Genomic DNA, 17,413 nt, shown 5'->3' on the forward strand with positions numbered 1-17,413 from the left:
TTTGGGTTCCTTATCATATTTGTCAGGAGCCAGCTGGTAAAAGAGAAGGCAAATGGCTCTAGACTGGTCACCAGGCAGGACAGGATGGTCTGCCGCACATGGCAGTGGGGAGTGACAGAGTGCTGATGGATGTGTATGGAAATCATGGGAACTGGATGCACTACATAGAACTGGAGATGCAGAAAGGACCCCACTGGAGTATTAATTCCAAACAAAAATGAGTAGCAGATACTTTTGCCCTTCATTAGTTAATGAGTTATATTAACAAGGCCAGACAGTGGGCACCTTACTAGCACAGAACCGAGTTAATGTCTGCTTCTGAGATGTGAGTTTACTTTTTCAGAACTAACAGCAGCATCTTCATATAACATTCCTATTTAAAAATGGCTGTGAACTTTTCATGGAATCATATTGTAAAAGGAGAGGCCAACTAATTGCACATATCCATAATTTGACATCATGTTTACATACTGCCATAAAACTATCAAACCTCAACAATCAAGCTTTATAGGAAGGGTTTTAAGTCATGATTTGTATTTAAATTCTGCTTAAACCTGAGGAACTGAGCTAGGTGTATCAAAAAACAAAATCTACAAATTAGAGTTTAGACACAACAACTACAGATCTTGTCCACACTGGCCACAATGTAATCATTAGCACTTGATGTACAAAACATGTCAGTGGAGGCCTCGGCCGAGAGTGATGACCTTGATGCTATCAGAATCTCTTCATATTAAACAAAGCAAAACACAGGGAATCAATTCACCTTAAACAACACCAGAGAGAATTAATGGAAGAGAAATATACAGAATATTCTGATGCAAATCAAGGCTGGTAACAGTGCCATCAGAAGATGGAATATCTTCTATCAAATTATGAAATAAATTTATGACTGAAATTAGGGCCCTCAGTCATCAACCACATGGATCCATCAGCGGTAAAACTAACAAGAACTGAGAGATGCAAAAATCTTCCATGCAGAGCACTGTCTGTCAGCTTACATTAAATAAATAGTTCATTTATTACTTGTCTCTCTAAAGAAAGGAAATTTGTGATGATGAAGAAAAATAAATCCTTATTATACAAGATGTATTGAAGTAACTGATAAGCAATAAGTATTTGAAGTTTCAGGCTATTCTCCTGCTGAATTCACAACCTCTTRTCTACTTCTGAGACCTACTACTGTTTTGCAATCAGAATTTTTCAGCTATGTTTTCTATATCAGAAATCAGACAGATTAAATTATACAGTCCTGTTTCATATTATTCCTCCTAGATTTATTTTTTTTTTTTAATATATCTTAGAAAACTGTAGCTCTTCTGTTAGGARTTACTTTGAAAGAAAGTCAACTTTATTTAGAATGAGTACAGAGAAAAACACAATATAACCTTTTAAGCAGATATATTTACAACCCTCATTTCTAAGTTTTAAATAGARTTTTAAACCGTTTCTTTAAGGGGGRAAAATCCTGCAAATCTTACTGCATTTTACGTTTCTTACGAACACTGATCTACTAAAGGCAGAAAGGTCCCATCTTTTAAATATATACAATAAAGTATCTTTATAAATAAAACAAAATTTATTAAATAGAAACAATAACATCATCAATAAGATGTACTTCCCAGCACGTTCTCAAGTAAGGTAGTCATACAGTCAGATTCAAAACTCACAAGTATGGTAACGGAGAAAAGGAAACTAACCAAAAGAAAGTCTGTGGTTTAGCTGAGGCTCAGCTTGTCGCAAGGGTTATACACTCGATATAGGCAGTTTTGGTTAGCACTTCCCTTGAATTCAATTCTGAATGTGACAAGCCTCAGTAAGTCTCATTTAGCATTCCGTCTAATAAGGAAATTGAAGAGAAATTTAACTGAAAATCGTGGCACACAAAAGAAACAGAAGAAAAATAAACAATGAAGTTATTTCTTTTAGTGCAAGACTTGTGTCTATAGTTCATGATGGTAAAAGTCTTTTTTAGACCAACTGCATTTTCATTCTCTATTACTAACATGTAGCTACTGCTCTTTTGCAAGGGGTTTAAAATACAGTTCTTGAAAACAAGTAAAGAAGCARTGTCAGTGGTAACTGTGGCATAGGAATCTTCTGTAAGGAAAGAAAGCAAATGTTTGCATTCTACAAGAACTGTTCAAAAATAACATTTTTTGTTATAAAGAATAAATACTAAAATACAATTTTATTCTGCCTCAAATARTACATTTTCATTAAATGTCAAATGTTTTGTCATTTTCTCTGTAATTAGAATACCTTAAAATGTATAAATTATAACATTAATATATTTGTTTTCTGAAAAAAACATGTATATATATAAAGAAATGCATACGCCAATGTAAATTTCTGCCTGCCAGTCAGTTTGATATCTAAACCCTTCCATTCAAAATAAAAGAGGCCAATTCTTGAAATCTGATAGGTAGGAATCCATTCCTGCATCCATCCAATCCTGCAGGAAACATAGGACATTCTTTCTTTTTAATTTAGCTCTTGTTCAAAGATAGGTCTTACCTTTGGCCTTTCTAATAACGAGGAAGTATTAAACAGAATGATGAACACAATAAAAATTTTGTGGAACATAAAACCAAATATATTTTCTTTAAGGMTGTGCTTCAAAAGCTTTATGTTTTCTTATCTTTGTGAGGCACAGAAAAAATACTCACTTCTACAACACTCTTAACAAGCTTACTTACTGTTTGGCTAGATTTTATATAATGTGTATTGCCAGGGAGCTTTGTTTTTCCCTGGAGCCTTGTGATCTCCACTGTTGTTTATAAATCTTCTAATTCAAACAGCTTAATGCCTTTCCTGGTGGATGCACCTAAAGCTACCAGTCCATTATGTTCTACAACAGCTCAAACAATATCTGAGACCAGATTACAATATTCTTGTCGGCCTTGAGCCAATATTTAGAGAAAGGCATTTATATTACAGTAGATTTCTTAATAAATTGTTGACTGAATTCAGAAATCATACAAAATCCCAGCTCCTATGTACACCCAATCAATGGGATCAATACGTACCCAATGAGCTGGATAGAAATTAACTCCCTATTAGTGGTCTCATAAAGATACTCTATTCTGGTATTTACTCTTCATATTGATATATGAACACATAAACATATGTGATAATATTGTTTGACATAAACATCAACAATTCATTTAACTATGATAGGGTTGCACTCCACTGTTGCTCAACAATAGTGAGAAACGTCAGAACCCTCTGAAATGTAATAATTGATCTTAAAAGTTTAGCTGGGTATAGAGAAAGAAACAGAGGGGAAAAAAAAATGATAGATGCATGTGGAAGCAGCCAAAGGCTTCCATATTAAAATTAGATACTTTAATGCATTGCCTTTTGCTGTTTTCTACCATAGGAATATCATAATTCTCTCATGGGATCAAAATCACACAGTTTTTGAAGTATGCATTTAAGAAAAGCTGGAGAATAATCCACATATGAGAACAGTATACCTTTGTAACCCATCTCACTATTATTCAGTGGTTAACTGAAAGAAATCTTCTCTGGTTTCTGTATTTTAGCTATGCCACCTCTGTGCTTTATCTGAAAATGCTGGAAAATTAAAAAATATTGGTGAATCCAAATGCTTCCCAAGCTGCCTTTTCCCCATGAATTGGATTTCACTGATAGCTTCTTATTTCACTGAAAATCAACATGATTTTCAAATCAGTTATATGTTGAAATTGTACATACTCTGAGGAAACCTGGGTGGATTGTCGTTGACATCTGTGAGTGTGATATTTACAGTTGTTGACCCTGACAGCCCTCCGACCTGCCCAGCCATATCTTTGGCTTGAATGACAACGGAATAATGCTCTCTGGCTTCCCTGTCCATGTTGTGCAAGGCAGTCCTGATGACTCCTGTGAGGGAAAGAAAACAAACAAACAAACAAAAGATCAGGATTAGCTTGTTCGAACAAGAGCAAAGCCTGGGCATAACTTTTCTTTTAAGGAAAGGTGGAGCTAAGTTGTCTTCAGTTGTTTGTGTTATATATATATATATATATATATATATATATATATATATATTTACAACACAACTACCATATCACAGCATGATCAGATGTTACTTCTGGGTAAATTTTAATCATATAATAGTTACTAATGCAAACAATCTTAAGAAATAGAGCCTTGCTCTTCTGGTCAACTTTCTGTACAGCATGATTCTCCAGCTTTTTGATTCCCACAGTTTTAGGTGATGCAAATGGTGGTTTCCAGAGCATTTTATTCTTCTATTTTAAAATTAATTTATTTGCATTTCTTCAATAAAACCATTTAGTCATTATTACACAGAAAATGTAAATTTTCATGTCGCTTATACCATTGTTTCCATTTTGTTCTGAAAGCAAGGCACACACAAACGAGGAGATCTATCCACAAAGATTTTCTTTTTCTAAGTATCCATGAATTTTTAGAATTATTTAGCACAGTAAATTATGCACTGCAAATTATGTCCCATCAGAAGCGTTGATTTTTGAAAAACCAGTTAAAAATAGTATACCTGTCTAATTTAGTTCATCATTGTTTTTTTCCTTAAAACGGTAGTTTGAAACAGATCTTTGTCTCAGATATTGCCACATTACATCTTAAAAATAGTCACAACTTACACACATTATAAATTTAGAAACAGAAATTTACAGAGTCATTTAGATAAAATGAACTGGTATAACTTAAATATGCATTTTCATCAAAATAAATCGGGTACTACTGTTTCAGAAAATTCATTTTACTGATAAATAGGAATACAGAAAAGTATTAGAATTGAGAATGTCCTGCTTTGACTTTTTCAAATTAATTGCTTAATTTTTTCACATTGAAAACAAATGTATCATGCTTATGCATATGCATGTAAGAAGTATGGGATTTTTTTAAAGAAACTTCCACTTCAATTTGTAATGGATCAAATGTTACATAGTAGAACATCTGTCTTCTATACTATCTTTATTCATACTAGCAACTTGCATCTTAAAATTAATTTAAAAAACAGAAATTCCTCTGAATTATGATTACTTTCCTTTTTTTTTTTTTTAATCAAAGGGTGTGATACTGAATCAATGCTTTTAGACAGTTAATAAAGATTTGTGGATGACTAATCATGACTAATTGTTTGATCTTSATCATTCTCACTTGCAGCAGATTCCTCTTTTCTGAAAACTGAGTAAATGAAATTGGRCAGGTTTTAATTTCAAAACCTTGTATGCAAAGTTTAGAATAAGAAAACTAGTTTTAAAGTTTTGGTGGGCTGAAGGCAGGAGGTAAGGTAAGACTTAGTTCCCTCTCTGTCCTGGGTTGCCTGTACATTTATACACCCTGAAATCACATCATCCCTGTGAGATATGTAACTACTGTGAGGACCCTAATGCCCTGTCCTTGTCACTTGCAGTTCCACAACTGTTATGGCAGAATAGCACTAAAATCATAYATCATCTCAAATTTCACTAATAATYCCAAAAATGTGTAAGGAAAACTTGCCTTTTCCACTAAGGAAATATAAAATGCTCCAGMAGTTTCTTTTAAAGTAGGAATTGCCCCTGAGTATCTTCTGTATGCTTGGCAGGRGTTCCTGCACATCCCACAAGAAGACAGGAAGTTAACCTTAAGAAAGATATTTCCCTGACTAAAACAGTTACCAAAAAACTGAAAAAGAAAGCTGTCACAGGTTTTTTAAATTTAAACASAGTTCTAATTTTGCCTCATATTTGTTAAGTAGCACTGTGACCCTGTTAATYGAGTACTTTTCAGCTATGCCTTCAGTATTTATTCATCTTTAGTAGGAAAGGAAAAGAACAAAATTTAAAAAAGCAAGATGTAGATGTCACAGGTAGACCTTATCCTGTTTCTGGTATTAAGTGAAGAATTTTTACAGAAGTTTGACTGCTGTGCCAAAAATCAAATACAACATATGGAACAGTGAATCTCTTGGAACTGAGCTGAGAAGAACACACAGCTCTGGACCTCGGCCCTCACAGTCTTACCTATTTCCATCTTAAACTGATGAGAGGTGGTTTTTTCCCACATGGAAGGTTCTCTCAAAACACATATTTTGTTCTAACTTCTTTTCTAAGTTTATTCACCTCAGAAGCAAACCAGTTTTCACAGGGTTTTTAGTTTAGTTTTGTGATCTGTTTTGTGTGTGTGTGTGTGTGTGTGTGTGTGTGTGTGCGTGTTGCGTGTGTGACGATTTCAAGTTCTGGAAAGCACATTTTCCAATTTGAATTTATCTTTCTTGACCATGTATGATGAGAAACCTACTTACTTGTCAATGAAGACTTTAATATCACTTTYTCTAATGGCAACATTTTTATTTTTTAAACAGAACACATGACACTGATGATTCATCTATAACTGACTAATAAACCCAGGGCATTTCCTCCAGTGACATTTCTAAATTAATGAGACCAGAATTACTGTAGAACCATGGAAAATCTTAATTTTAATAGGACCAATAAGGATCAAGTCCKACTCCCTGCTACTCACAGGACTAACTAAAACTAAACTACGTTTCTTATAAGTATTTTTACTTCTTAATGCTATTAAATTTTATTATGGTCTTCTTCCTCTTGCCCAAAATAACACAAACTTCTTTCTCCATACTGACAGCTCACCACAAAATTTTGCAATCAAAAAATTTCTTCTTCATGGTCCTGCATTTATCCTCAAATCATCAGATAAAACTGAGAAAAAAGAACACTGAGATGAAAGATTCATGTATCTACTGTTGTGGATAGCTCCTTTTCTTTCCTTTTAACCAACACCTTTGGATTTGAGAAAACCCTAAAAATAACTTTATTTTGGCAAGTTTTACTTCCTTCTCTACTCAGACTCTGTGAATTCCTGTTACTGAATTGCAGTCAATACATTTTTTTTTTTTTTACCAAATTTTCTTAAACATACTTCTATGTTTTGCAGCATCTGACAATGTGTTATGTTGTCTTTTTTAGCATTCTGTAAAGAACCATTTAGCTTACATAAAAGAAAAGTGACAACAGAAGGATCCACGGTAACTGAGATTGTAAAAATCAAGACTTTTAAATTCAAGTGCAGACAAATACTAAGAAATTGTCTGCCACAGCCAGGTGCATTAGCTATGCATCTACTGAAGTATTTAACTATGTACTCACCTATCAGTCTGGTACACTTGAAAKAATTTATCTCATTACTTAGACAAAATAAGAACTCATTTAGATTCAGCAACTACCACAGAATTTTGGTCATCTTTATTTTACAGCCTACTCCTGCATAATGTCTGAAGGGAATTGCCCCAAAATAAAAYAGGGTACCTTTTAATGTTTTGAGCTGGGAAGTTTTCTATCTAGCAGGGAAAACAGAAGAAAACAAACACGYAACTCCACTTTAATGGCAAGCTAGTTGCCCAAGTCATGGGCAAATGCCTATTTTTTTGACTGGAAAATTTCCATTCTGTTTCTTAATGAAGGGCCCGTAGGTCACATTACATACCCCCTATTCTACTTTCTTATATATCTGTCTTGCCATGATCATAGCCAATAATGACTGAAATGTAATTTTAAATATCTATTTAATAGCGGGAGTTTGTAATTTACTGAGGGATTTGAACTRTTGCAGATTTTTACTTTTGGAATAAAAGCACTATTTTTATCACTGCTTTTTCTAGGGTATGAATTTATCTTATTTTATTGTAACTTAATATTCTGAACATATTGTATACTGTAAAACAGATTTCACATTCAAATATTAATCCATCTTGAAAGAGAAAGAAACAATTTTCCACTTTAAGAGAGATACCGAACAAGCCAGTAGATACTTTTTTCCTTAAACTTTCAAAGTTAACTTCAAATTTAAAACTCCCAATAGACTTCGACTTCGGTTTGTGATTTAATTCAAACTATAACCACAAACAGAAATCTGCAATATAAAGCTAATGGTCATAATCCACATTCTGAATATTTCTCTAACAAAGATGGTTTTAGTCTAGGACTTTGAGTCAGATCTGCTTTCTATTACTAACATTTTGTTCCTTTACAGGGACATCCCTAGATACTTCATGGATGAAAGTSAAAGCATTATAGAAATAACAATTAGCAGTCAAATTTCTTCTGTGGTCATGATGATAGTACTGAAAGACAGTATAACTTTCCTTAAAGAAAATTAGCATTGGAACGAAATACATGAATCCAACATTTAAGGACAACTGCTAAAAAAAAAAAAAAAAAAAAAAAAAAAAAAAAAAAAAAAAAAAAAAAAAAAAAAAAAAAAAAAAAAAAAAAAAAAAGTATAATTTAAAAGGAAAATAGTAAACGTTTTGAAGAAATAAGCAAGAATAGCATTCATTTTGTTATAAAAGAAGGGGGGGATTAGCCAGACTGATTGTATCACAATGAATACCCCCCCAGGAGAAAAAGAATCTATTTAAATGACTATTAGGAAATATAGTCTTCTCTAAAATCTCTATGAGTAACAGACTGAAATTAAAAATAAAAAAAAAAAAAAAAAAAAAGCCTTATGCTGATGTCTCCCAAATTAAGGAATCTGAATAAAGCTTCATTAACTAACTGGAAAATACACCAATTTGTGTGGCAATTGCATAGGTACTAAATGCAATCAGAACACCTCTGCCTGTTTTCATTGTGCAAAACACAATCAAATTCATTAATTTAAGAATTTAGTGCCGTGACACCTCCTAGAAAGAAGACAATAAACTCTAGTCTGCAATATGCAAGAGTTATAATCAAAGGGATATCTATTCTAGAAATAGTCATCCAAAAATTTTACCAATGGTTTACTTTTAATCCACACAAAATAAGTTGAATAGAGCTGGTCTTACACCGATCCCCGGAGAGCCCTGGCAGAATCTCTCATTTTCATGACTATTTTGTCTTGATGATAACTTTTCTCCTTCTTCCCAGGTAGCCAGTTAACAGCCATTCAATATGTGCTTTGTTGCTACTACTAATTACTATCTATTTAGCTAGAATTCCACATGGCATGGCAATTATCCTTTTCAATATAATCTGTCATTTCATAAAGAAATCAGGTTTGTTTAACAWGAGCTGTTTTCCAGAAAAACACACAGAAAGGCATTATTGCTATTTCTTTAATTATTGGCTTAATTCTTTTCCAGGTCCTCTACTTTTCTTTTTTACTGTCTGCCTAAATTTCTCAGCCCTCATGTTGCAAATTTCTTTTGCTTGGCCTTTCAGAAAAATGACAAACATTTACACTCTGCAAACATGCTTATCTACTTTATTCAGAGAGAATCTACTTCCCTTCCTAGATTTGGAGCTGGACATCAATCATAGTTCCCCATTATTCTGTTCCTCAGAGTCAACATTTCAGGGTGAAGAAAACTGGAAATTCTGCATTTTTAAATTTTTTTTTTTAAATGCGTAGATTCTGAAAAGGATTCATGAAGGGGTTAATTCCTCAGAAACAATTTCTCAATATGTTAAGTCCTGAAAATGTGAAAGTAGTTTCTTTTGAAGTACAAATTGCATGTAAGTTACTATGGTTTTTCAGTCATAAAAGTAGAGTTAAGCATTCTTTGGAGCAAATCTCCTACCTGAGTGGTTCTGACCTCTTCTAAAATTGTTTTTCCATTTTTGAACACACAGTTTTTTCTACACAAAATTGTTGGAGATATGGTATGGAGAAGAAAAATAAAGCCTTAAAGACAGATTTAGAATAAAAATATTCCAATGTCTTGGCAACATGCCACATATGTTAATTCTCTGCATAACTGTGCATGATGAAATAATTCAATTTTGACAGGAGATACCTTGGTGCTTTTGCACGGACTATTGAATGCTTAGGATTTGGAATCTGAATTAGTGGCATTTCTACACTTCTGAAGAAACACGTGGCTAGGAGCAAACAGTTCAAAATGGTCAGATTCTCCACCTTGAATAGTCCAGTGCTCAAACCCTGATGTGTTCTGTTAATGCAGTAGGCATGTGTCTCAGATAAAACCTGCAGAAGTATGATGATACTGCTCTGTTGAAAATGTTTTTTTTTGAGAATTCAATTTAAAATGTATTTAAAAAGCTAAAAAGAATTTGTACCCCAAGGGAGTGGAATGGAAYAATTGTTTGGTCAAAGATGATAACAAGGGACTGCTGGTTGTAGAATTAAATAAAGTCCTAGGCCAAGATAGCTATGAAATATATCTAGATACAGATATATGGGATTAACATATATTTAAATGCCATTTAAATATTGAGGACTTTTCCACTACACTTTACTTGTCAGAAAGCAGAGGAACCAAGCAAATTATGTCACTTTGGAGGCAAGGGCAAAAATGCTGGAAGAGATGAAATTACTCACTAAGTGCAATTTATTCAGACATAAACTTCTTACAGGTGTATTTAATCCTYGGTGAGGAGGAACAACCTAATGACACGTGACGAACAAAACAATTAGTAAAAAGGGGATGAATTCAGTAACCTCTGAACGTAGCAGATGGGAATTAAGTTCATGAGTCTTCTCAAAGGAAATTGCATTTGACAAGAAAGAGCTTAGAACTATCTGAAAAATGAACTACTTATATTCACAAGCTTGGAAATACTTCTCTCAAAATAGAATAGGCTGCTAGTATTGAAAATTTCTTCTTGTAATGTCAYATACCTTCTGGCTTACACAAAGTTTTATTTAATTCATAGTTTGAATGAAAATGACAAAAGAAGAGATGTCTGAAGATTAAAGCTGCTAATATTTCAGTCATAATCCAAAGCTCCTTATTACTTCCTTCATAATGAAAGAAAAAAAGAATGGAGCCACAGACTTTCCTCCATATTTCCCATCTACTATTAGTAAATTAGGCTTTTATGCAAATTAAATATTTTGTCTTTAATAAGTATGTAATAATGTACCTAAATAATTKCAGATAATTAACATAGTTGTCCATCATGTTGAATAATATTTRTTTTCTTTTCAAAGTAGATTATCTTGATAGGAGGTCAACAAGAGAAACAATGACTACAGGCATAAATCCCCCTTTTCAAATAGGGTCAAAACGGAGTCCAGTTAATAGAAGAAAAAAATARTTCAACATACAGACTTGAAAAGATTCCACATCTCAACAAAATTCCATGTGCTGAATAATTTAATTACAACTGACGGACAAGGTCAAGACATATAATTCAGATTATGTGTTAGTAAGAAAACTTGCTTAGCCAACAGACAGTGGTTGTATTCTTGCCACCCTGTGACACTTGATCCCTTCATACCCATGAGCATTCTACTGAACTGCAATGCTCCACTGACCCCTGCATGACATGTTACAGACAATAAAGTGATATAGCATAATATATAATTTTTATACGTCACTTAGAGTGCAACCTTACTAAACAGTTCAGTAGGCTTATTTGAAAAGTGTGAATGAAATACAATGAGACTCGTGATCCAATTTTATTTGGAAATGTGAATTTTTTTTTCCATGTATCCCAGGTACCTGGATTACAAGGAAACCAATTCTGCTTGATGCTATGACCATGGCCATGCAAACTAATATCTGTTTAAAGAGAAACTATGAAATTCAAGAACCAGCAGAATAATACCATCAAGAAAAAAAAAGACCTTAATTATGGAAAGTGTTTTAGTGCTAGATTTAATGTATCAGAGTGTAACTAAATATATGCACATATATATAAGCACATATATATAAGCATATATATATATATATATATATACACACATATATTTTATGATATATGATACAACTACCTTAAAAATATGAGTAATAGGTTTCCTTGCAGGCCCTTGGAAGAAATATTTTAGAAACAAAGTATTATCATAATGTTTTCTGGAAAAGTAAAATTAATGAACAAAAAAATTATAAATTCTTTGAAACTTCAGTACTTATATAAAAATCCTAATCTATTCACACAAGAAAAAATATTAGTTCAAACTCTGTATGAGAAAAAAAATATCTAAGAACTGTACTTGGATAAACAGAAGGCTGACTAAGAGACCATGGCAGATAACAAACAGATGGTTTTGAAAGCTGAAAATTTGTCTGCAGTAGCTTTARGTGAACCACAATTTCCAAAGTTTTCTGATGCACACAAAAATGATGATGATATATATAAAAAAATTTAAAGGAGTCTCATTAGAAAGAATTTGATACATGTTCACAAATGTTTTCTTTCTTAGACCCAGCATCCACAAAATCTTTGTGTATTAGGTGACATAAGAGATAGCTGTTCACTTTTGTTGAGATTCAATCACGAATTATTGACCTGAAAGTCAGATATTGATCTAGTCTGAGAAAAGATAAATCTCTACCTGGAAGTACAATAAATCTTACAGTTGGCTGAAAACAGAAGTCTTTGTTGTTCATTTGTTACAGTACACTGCTATCAAGAAAATGATTACTGGATTACTGAATTACTGGTGTAGCTTGTTGAAAAGAGGCGCTCTCACACTATAATAAATTAAAAAAAAAACTTTACAATAAGGTCACTCAAAACATAAAATATGACWCAACTCAATTTTATACAACTGTTTCTCTTTCTAATTTGAATAAATACATTACTCAATAAAGTGCTCACCTTCTGCTGTACATATTAGTATTGAACACCTCTTGACTGAAAACAAGCATTGCCTGCATTTGAAATTATTCTGAATTTAGAAAAATCACAWATATGAAAATAGTAGCTCTGACTGTTAAAAACTCTTTCTGATGCAAGACTGTCTTAGGAATAACTCTGCATACATTTTGTTATTTCTCCTGGAAAAGTTGTAACTTTGTCACCCACATTGAGTGAAGTTATACAACTTTATGAATCAAATGACAAGTGCCGTAATTTCAAGCACCATATATTACAAACTTCCATGTTGGGTTCTGTAAGAAAAAAAAAAGGAAAGGAAAGAAAAAGTAATTTTTTTYACTACAATTATTATTAAAATTATTTTTAATTTCTCCATTTCATATAGTAAATTCACAGTAGGACAATGCAGACAGAAGATAATAGGCCCACCTTGACTTACAGTTTTGTACAAAGGGTCAATGATTTTTCTCAGTGCATGTTCTAAATAATGATACGATGATTCATTGAAATTTATTCAAATGCACTTGAAAACCAATCATTAGAAAATAAACTTTCAGTAAGAACAAGCAAAACTGTCTTCCATAACATGGCTGACCTTAAATTATACTATTACTGTAATTTTTTAACATAAACGACAAAGAAGTAACTGATCCCCTATTCTACTGGAGGCGTGAGAATGTTTTTGAAAGTTCAGAAGGAATAAAGCTGTTTATTTAAGATCCAATCACTCACTTTGTTTCACTACCTACTATCAGCCTAAACTGTAATTCTTGACCTAATTGTTCTTGAACAACACATCACAGGCTATATAAAAATACCCCTTTTCCAAATATAATGACAAAATGAAACAGCAATTCAGAGCAGCATACAAGTTTTTATTCTGAATTCTTTTTAGCATTCTTCTTAAATTGAATGAAGCACAGAAACTTTCTTACTCAGTGTTTTCTTTATATATGTCTGTAGAGGAAATTCTTCCTCTATATTTAATCTACGACAACAAGCATTTCTCTGAATGCATTGCTCCCTTTTGTAAACCTCTAGAATGACCTGAAATATATGAAACAGCATACCTGAAGAAATTTGCATGTATCTACATATCTGATATGTAATTTTAAAAAAAATCATCTCATGTACCAGGACAGAGCATATAGACATCCATGGTACCAAGATGAATGGGGAGCCCCAAGTAGGGCAGACAATTTTTCTAGTGCAGATATTGCTAGTATTATCACCTGCCATGATTGGAACTGTAAAATGTTTTTCTTGTCCATCCTCAAGACCTTCTTAAAGTACACATGATGAGGGTGAGTAGGACCTCATATTTTCAATCTTGATACACTACTAATCCAGATACTTCATACCAAGGTGCTGAAGTTATGCTGATTGACACCAGTAAAGAATCTTATCTGTTATTTTTAGGCAAAAAGCTTCTTAGTATGATTAGGACTAAGTTGTCAATCCAGTAATCTAGTTGATGAGTTTTTCGCTGAGCAGGTGTTACTGGTGACAGGAGCTCATATGAGGGAAGAGTGTCTTATATCAGCAAGGTTGCTGTTACAGCTCCTGAGAATCTGGATACTAATTACATTTTGTTTAAAMCATAATGTTTATAAAATCACAGGAAAAGAGCAAAATATGTATTTGAATAAATGTTTTGAGGCCAGGAATTGGATATACAGATAGTATACCCATTTGGGCTATTTGCTTCCTTTTAGGAACAGGCAATGAAATTAAAGTCTGTACCTCTGCTTCCCATCCTACATTTTAGATTTCCAGAGTCTTTTACCATCTTCTCTTCCTGGGGGAAATCAGCATACAARTGAAGCCTGTTATCTGCTACAGGGTCACAGTGGTGCTCCAATATGCAACACAYAATAATTACAAAAAGAAGCTTTGTGAGTGATGCATTTCTATCCATGAAACTCTCATGGAGAAATTTAGAACTTACTAGTTCTAGAAGACAAGATTTAAGTAAGCCAATAGTGTGAGTGYGAAATAAAATCCTGACTTCCTAAAACTCAGCTATTGTGAATGAAATCAAATACTAAAAATGAAATAGATATAAGTCAAGAGACAACTACAAAGAACTATGTATTTCCTAGATAAAGGACAGTTATTTGCAAAAATTAGTTGTGGTAACTCTTAGAAAAGAGAAAACTGAAATGAAGCATGMGTTTTTTAAGGAATTTCAAATTTGTACAAATGCGATGGCTATTTTTCTGCTGTAAATGAGTAAATCTGCTGTTTCTGCAACCCTAACCTAACCCTAACCCTACCCTAGAAGAAAACTTCTAATATATAATTGCCTATGAAGTGGCAGTGGTGCACAGTAGCTGCTTCATCACCAGTAGAGATTGCCCATTTGTGTCAACAATGGTGCCTTAATTTTGAATAGAAACTTTTGCACTTGTAAAATTCTTTTTTAGTGATGAACGTTCTCCTGTGTATGGGAAWATCTATGAGCTAGACCACAGAGGATTTACTGTCCTAAGAAAGTCTTTTAAATACTTTCAGATATAACAGAAGTTGTATTCCTATTGTCAGCAGAGAAAAAAGTAAACCATAAAAATATATTTTGACATGCACAAAACTTTCATGTGATGATCTGTAGCAGTAATACAGTATCACTTAGGGTTTTTAATGAAATGTGTTACAGAAGTCATTTACAGAAAKATTGGAGAGCAGACTTTTATTACCCTTTTTAAAAGATTTCATTTATCAAAGGAAAATGGAACACATATCCTCAGAATCTTAAGACAATTTAATGTCTTATAGATGCATAGTTTGCAAAGGACTTGAGTATATTGCTCTGCTTGAAACAAATTCACTTTTTTAAGAACAAGATATTAGAGATTTCTAAAAGTTCTCTCAATCTTCTATTGAGAGAATCTTCTATTTTTGTTCTAATTCTGAAAAAAAAATAAAGCCTTAGTAAAATATTTTTTTTACCCAGTAATAAGATAATATAGACTAAAAGGTGCAGTTTTCAACTGTAAATGCCTTAAAATGATTATTTGAAAACATGGCCTGCAATGAAGTCGGCCTACTTGTCTCTGAAAAATCAGTCCTAACCCTGGACAGTAAAATCTAAAACCACTGTCTTCACCCTTAGTTTCGCAAACCTATAAAACTGATTTGCAGAAGAATAACAAGTATCCAGTGTTTCTGTGTAAAGCAGCAGGCTGTAATTAGATTAGGGAGAAAGAGGGGTTTGATTATTTATTTTGTCCTGGATATATGACTGTTCATTAACTATTGAAAATGTATGAGCGCATGAGCAATATTGACCAAAGAGCAGCACCTTTAGGAGCAAAGCCCAAACAGATCAGTGCTGGCCTTTCACTGGCCAGCTCAGCTTCTCCATCAGTGCCAGGGGAGCATCATAAACAGGATCCCCCATAATCTGGGAACTGAATGAGCATCCCTAACAAACCCAGCGCTTCACAGACAGCAGATGAACTGACTGCTTATGCACACACTTCCCACCAAGAGCTCCTTCCAGTTTTTACCTGCRATACATATCACGATTCACAGCAAATATTGAGGGATGATTAGAAAGCAGCCCAGGCCAGCTGGCTCCAGAACATCCCCCCTTACYTTCCTATTTTCAGGTTCTAGAAAGGTGCTGCTCCGAGTATAACTGCTGCATAATGTATGTATGTAATTCATGCATAGACTATCATTACATTTTGATTTCAGGAAAAATGCTGTGCTTTAGAGAMAGACACACACAATGCCTTTTCTTAAAACATCTATGGTCGTGTCTCTGTGCATTTTACAAGTTCTCACTATTTATTTGAGSTTTACAAATCCAACACATAGGGAACCTTTTTTTAAAGTCATCCCAATTCCAATAAGTGTTTTTGGAGACAGTTTTGAAAGCTATTTCCAGTAAAAGACCCAAGACGTCTGGATATGACAGTCCTGCATAAACACCATAAATTCTCATAAATCTGTCAAAATGGAATTTTTTGTTTTCTTTTTTTTTTTTTTAAAGACTATTGTTATTATAAAGGCATATAAAAAAGTCTGACTTGTCAGCATCTTGGATTTACGAATTAAATTCAAATTCTACAATGGCACAAAGGACATCTTGGTAATTATATAWCTGTTTACTGAATTTAGTGAGCACTCTATTCAAAGGGACATATAGAGCAAACAGTGAGAAAATATATGAAGAACTTTGACTTGCCTCATACTTCAAAAAATCCTGATTTTTTTTAAACTGCTAGACCTGCAATCATGATGTCTGAAAACTACACAGGGATTTTTTGTATTTGTGCCTCATTATTAAGGCTATAGTTTCTCTGGAGGGAATACAGTCTCTTTTTAATGGTGCAAAATGGAAAACAAGCAAATTCATCAATATGTTATTCATATATTTTAATGAGCAATACAAACCAAATGATGCCGTCTGATATTTTAAAAGTGCTTATRAAAGTGCCTACAAATTTTCACCAACTTTAAATGTCCTTCAGCTTTACAGTGAACAATCCTTGAGTGACACTTGAGCTCATCTTGTTCAGGAACACTCCACATTTAAAGAAATCCTCTGAAATATTCTTAACACTTTAGTATAGATTTTTTTTTCACATAAGAGCTCTTATTAAGATTATTTAAACACTGAACTACATCAACAACTGTATTTCTGTATTGTCAAAAGATCCACTTATTGTTCTTTTTTGTTTCCTTCTGTGGCTACATAGCCTGCAGGATGGTGTTGTTCTCAGTTCTCCATTAACAGACAATAAAATGAGTTTAATACAATAAACTATGTGATAAAAAAAATACTGGCTATAGCATAGAAATACAAGAGCTATCAATAACTTATTCAAAAAGGACTTAAATAAAAAAAAAAAAAA

At 33.1% G+C, this 17,413-nt stretch overlaps 1 protein-coding gene across 2 annotated transcripts in view; it reads right to left on the minus strand.

Moving 5' to 3' along the window:
• CDH18 (cadherin 18) overlaps positions 1 to 17,413 on the minus strand; it is a 158,018-nt gene that overhangs the window by 58,397 nt on the left and 82,208 nt on the right. For both annotated transcript variants that reach the window (XM_057390393.1, XM_057390392.1), the window contains exon 4: positions 3,721 to 3,888. In XM_057390393.1, coding sequence (XP_057246376.1) covers positions 3,721 to 3,888 — 168 coding nt within the window. The remainder of the gene's footprint in view (positions 1 to 3,720; positions 3,889 to 17,413) is intronic.

This window comes from Malurus melanocephalus, unplaced genomic scaffold (assembly GCF_030028575.1).
Source record: "Malurus melanocephalus ecotype Western Australia unplaced genomic scaffold, MMel_1.1 scaffold_25, whole genome shotgun sequence".
In the NCBI taxonomy this organism is placed as follows: domain Eukaryota; kingdom Metazoa; phylum Chordata; class Aves; order Passeriformes; family Maluridae; genus Malurus; species Malurus melanocephalus.